We start from the raw sequence: 5,395 nt of genomic DNA, 5'->3' as shown, positions 1-5,395 counted from the left end.
GCAGAATAAAGTATAAATCGAAAAAAAAAATAACTGCCTTTACGAAATATACAGAGCGTCCACAAAAATACTTCTAATACCTCGTGGCGGTTATAGTTTCTCCAAAACAGGCTCCAGTACCTTAAGGGGTGCTGATGGAGGGTAATGAGGCCGAACACGCCTTTCTAATTCAGACCACAATGGCTCAAAGGTGTTCAGATCTGCTGATTGTGGGACCCATGGGAGGTGTGTGTTAGCTCCTTGTCATGCTCCTCAAACCATGGTTTCACCGTTTTTGCAGCGCGACTGGGTGCCAAATCATCTTGTTAGATGCCATCACCATCAGGGAACAATATTTGAGCCATGGGTAGAACCTGGTCCCCCAAAATGGCCTCATACGCCCTAACATTCATCATTCCATGCAGGACCTGCAAAAAACCACGATATCACTGCACATACTGTAACAGAACCACCCCTTGCTTTACAGTTGGGAGCAGAAAGTCTGTATGATATGATTGCAACGGTGTTCTCCATACGTAAAGACGACCGGTTGTTGAAAACAAGGTGAAGGTCGATTCATTGCACCACATTACGTGTTTCCACTGCTCATGAGTCCACGCCTTCTGGTCCTTGCACATCTGGATACGCCTCTTCGTATTTACTGCTGTGACCAGGGTTTTGGCGATAGCGGCCCTGCCATGAATTTTCATTTTATGAAGATCCCGTCGCACTGTTTTCGACGAAATATGGTTCTGAAGTTCAGAATTGAGTTCAGACGTAATTTTCATTGCAGTGGTCTTCTCTTTAGCTGCAACAATCCGTTTTAATGCTCTCCGGTCCCTATCTGACAGGATTGTCTTTCGAGCACTGTGGTCCTTTGCAGACATCGTTTGCCCATGAATTGTGTATGCCCTCGTGACATTGGACACAGTGCCTTTCGATACCCATAATGTTCGCCAATGTTGCCACTGAAGCTCCAACCAGACGGGCGCCAACGATTATACCTCTTTGGAAGTCTGTCAGGTCGCCCATTTTACCGCATCACTTTCACACCACGACACTCACAGGTGAACTGGTTACTGCTGACGGAAGAGAAAGGTCTTCATGACACATTGTAAACAAAAAAAAAAACGTTCTGCAACCACAACATGTGTTGTACAGTGGAGGACCAAACTTACGTGTCCTATATGAAGTGTTTTTATATATATATAGGGTGTTAATGAACTATACTGACAAACTGTAAGAGATGATTCCTCACGTTAAAATAAGAGAAAGTGTTCATATCGATCTATGGCGAAAAGTACATAGGTTCGGAGCTATACCTGGCCAAAATCACGAAAAAGCCAAATTTCAACAGGCCCTATTTCGAATTTCAGAAAATGTGGATGGTGGTATTTATCATCATAAAAGAAGGCACGCATATACAATCCAAAAGCTTGGCCTCGCGTAGCCTAGTCGCTAACGCTTTCGCCTTCGGTGCGAGCGGTCCCGGGTTCGATTCCCAGTGGGGGCATCCGGCAGAAAAATGTAAAACTTTATATAATTTTTATATATTTTTCTGTTTATTGTGTTATTTTGTCTCGACGATTTTTTATTTTTTATTTTTTGTCAAAGGCAGATAAAGAAAACTGATAATGGAAACAACCTGAAACTCAAACTACCCCGTGCCGAAAGCGTCGTTGGAACAGCGATGGGCATCTAGCGATCTCTCGGGAAAAATTAGATGCCCCTCAGCGATGATCCATTGTGACCGACTTCCGTTATATCAGAAGCGTTCCACCAGCGGCAGAGACGTGACGAAACGCCGATGAATCACAAAATTACTCGCCTAAAATATGTTAAACCACCCTTATACATGATTTGTTTACATTATAGCGAGTCTGAAAAGCACTTTTAAAAAGTACCGGCTTTGTTTACAATTTCTCTAGGGAAAAGTTCAGGCTTCCTAGGAAAATGTACTAGCAAGGGCAAAGAACATTGCTACCATGTCTTATTCTGCGAAATTAGATTGGGGTTTAGCTTTGCAAAATATAACATCACGTACTACATTTTTTTCTCTGTTGCATGCTGAGCTGTGATGTTTTCTCTTCTTATTTTCGTTTCGTAAACTCTACTTCTTTCGAATTGTTATCTTAAATTTGATATCTTAGTGTATTATTAACCCTTTCAAATTTTCAAATGGCCTGTTATACAAGGAAAATATCAATTAGGGAACCAAAGATTCATAATTAGGGAGCTATTTTGGTAGATTTTGTAATGGCAATCTAAATACTGGCTTATTAACATTTAGCTTTCAAGTAACTGTAAAGAAGCCCAGTTTACTACAGTAGCTGGAATACTGAGATTCATTTTATTATATTCAATATAAGTCTTATAAGTAAGGAAATAGTATTAGTAATAAGGAAATAGTTAACCATAACTTCAAATTTCAAATAATACTTACTTGATCATATCTTTGTTTTCAGCCTCTGGTCTTACAACATGACTGTATTTACTGTTCTGTTATATTTGATGCAAACATTTGCTGATATATCTACAGAAGGAGTAAAGAAGACATTGCCAATCCAATATCAGAATCAAAATGATCAAACAATTCTCATTGATTGCATCTTAGATATTGAACAGAAACATTTCAGCCTAACAAGAACTCTTGTTATATTACAAGAAGTGAACTCAGAATTAGCTGACGGATTAGTAAGATCATACAGGAATCCACTTCAAATCGTTGAGATTAATAAGAATATTAACATCCTTCAAGACAGTGACAATTGGATGGCATCTACGTGGCTTTTCTCAAGACGAACATTAAATTACATTATCATTTTGAGAACCATAAGATCTTTTAAACATGCGATCAACACAGTCAAAGAACTGCCATTTTGGTATTCAAACTCAAAGTTCATTGTAGTTCTCCCGACCACAAATTACACAAGAGCAGATATAAGACATGTGATTGAAATTTCCTTTAAGAATGATATCCTGAATATTATCCTTGTGACCTGGATCAAAAACGGTAATTTCTTTGGAATAAAATTTGAAGATAATAACAAATCCATTATCATATACACATATTTTCCTTTCGTAGAAAATTGGGCAGATGGTTTGCGTGAAACGGTAATGGATATCTGGAACAACAATAAATTTTACTTTAGAAATAATTTATTTCCGAATAAAATCGCGAAATTGTACAAACGTCCTATTTCGTTTGTAACTGTTAATAATAGGAAAGTAACAATCACTGCACGAAAAGCAAATAGCGAAGTGAAATTTAAAAATGCTCTTCAGAAAGGAATTGAAATGTTTCGAGATCATCATAATATAACATTAAATTTAGATGAAGCCTCATATAGAGACCTCGGAAAGAGATATCCTAATGGAACTTGCACAGGCATTTACTCCAGCATCAAGTCAGGAATGTATCATGGTTTCTTAGCACCTACGGCTGCACACTACCATACTTTCCAATACTTTGATTATATTTTCACTAGACATATGACGACGACTGTATGGACAGTTCCTGCACCTGCTCTCTACCCTTTATGGATGAATATCTACTTCCCATTTCAGCCGGCATCTTGGATTAGCATACTGTTGTCTTACGTATTCACGTCCATTGTAACGAACATTGTACATAGAATAGTGTTTCAGAAGCCAATTTCAATTCAACGTTCCTTCTTAGACAGTTTCTGTTTATTGTTGGGAGTATCCATGAGTCCTCCGAGAAATATTGCTATTGTGAGAATATGTTACCTAATTTGGGTTTTACTTGGTTTTGTACTCAATAACTCTTATCAATCTGCTTTGTTGGGATTTATGACAAATCCCAAAAAATATCCCCCTATCAATACAATGCAAGAAATGGTGGACGCTAAATTACAAATTGGGGGACTTTCGGTACCCAAGTCAAGGTTTCAATCACATGGAAACCATGTTTCGAAAACGATATTCAACGAATGGGTTAATGTAAATTCGTATATGGAAGGGTTTCATAAGATAATTGAAACAAGGAATTTTGCTTTTTATTGGGTATCAGGCGATTCTAGATATTTTATGACTAGGAAACCATTTGTTGATTCTGAAGGGAATTCAATGTTACACATAGTGAGAGAATTTGTGTACTATTTACCTTTGTTTTTCATAATGAGACAAGGGTCACCTCTTGGACATATATTCTGGAAAACAATGCAAGCATGTGACTACTCTGGTATCCTTGGAAAATGGTTAACGGATGATTATAAATTAGGTGCCGAGAAAGCAAGTATACTTCCGATTTCGGGAAGTGCTAAACCTCTTAGAATTTTTCAGCTAATTGGTGCGTTTTCTGTGTGTATTTTTGGATTGTGTCTAGGTGGTATTGCATTCATAACAGAACTTGCAATCTACAATTGTGTCCGAAACAGAAAATGAACATCATGCAAAAGTTGTAATTACATGTATGTTTATTATATTCCGATAGCACAAAATAGTCAATAAATATATGTTTCCATTGTATAATACTTACAAGGGCAATCGGAAAGTCCGAGGACAGAAAGTGTACACAAAAGTGACAATATTGTTGTTATACTTTCCGTAGTTATTTATCATATTAGGGACCTTGCAATGCCTCAAATCTAAAGAGAGATGTTAAGAAAAAGACTCAAATATTCACAGTCTTTGCTATGAATATCGCATCTTCTTCTTTTTTTGTGCATTTATCATTATTCACATAGAATAGAATGATCTTGAGGTGACACAATGTTTCTTTAATGTAGGCAATAATGGATTAGTATTCGTCGTTATTGTAAACTTAATATCGAATGCCCAGGGTGTTCTCTATCTTTAAAATGAAATAAAATCATTAAGTTTTACGTCCCATGGTTATGTCGGTTAAGCTAAAGGAGACGGTGATGATGAGAGATGAGTGAAATGGTGGAATGAAGAAAGTGGGAGGAAACGGGTGAACTCCGAGAAAACCCATGAGCACGGTGTTTGTCCACCACAAAGTCCACACGGCGCGAGCTGGAATCGAACCAGGGACCCCAAGCACCGGAGGTGAACGCTCCTGCCCCCTTCTCTATTTTTAGTACGTAACTATCTCTGAAGCCCTGTCGTTTCATTATTCATCAAAATACCAATACGTCCGTAATGTTTTTATATTTGAAGCTCAGTTTATATATCTGTGTTATATCATGTTACAACAATCCACCAGTCTCCTCAAGGCATCCCAACTTTTCTAAAAATCTATATATTAATAGCGGTGTCTGTGAACAAAACACGTGAGATCTAAATTGAAAGTGACTATGGTTGTTACACTTAATCTCTTGAATCACCCGACCGATCTCAATCAATTTGTTTTACGTAGAAGCAGTTCTGGCCTGGGAGATTTTTTTTAGCTATTCACTTTTACGGTAGGACTTAGGGTTGGGGGAGCAGGGGG

The 5,395-nt window shown here is 37.9% G+C and overlaps 1 protein-coding gene across 1 annotated transcript; it reads left to right on the top strand.

Annotated features, from left to right (window-relative positions):
- The first annotated feature begins 2,460 nt into the window (after positions 1–2,460).
- Positions 2,461–4,386, top strand: LOC145667926 (uncharacterized). The gene has a single exon (XM_081735350.1). It carries the CDS (start codon positions 2,461–2,463, stop codon positions 4,384–4,386), a length of 1,926 nt encoding a protein of 641 aa, XP_081591476.1.
- Positions 4,387–5,395: the final 1,009 nt, after the last annotated feature.

This window comes from Thermobia domestica, chromosome 13, assembly GCF_964235325.1.
Source record: "Thermobia domestica chromosome 13, izTheDome1.hap1.1, whole genome shotgun sequence".
NCBI classification, from domain to species: domain Eukaryota; kingdom Metazoa; phylum Arthropoda; class Insecta; order Zygentoma; family Lepismatidae; genus Thermobia; species Thermobia domestica.
This window is presented reverse-complemented; position numbering and strand designations above follow the sequence as displayed.

Coding starts and splice junctions, on each gene's coding strand:
- LOC145667926 (XM_081735350.1), top strand. CDS start 2,461: ATGACTGTATTTACTGTTCTGTTATATTTGATGCAAACATTTGCTGAT.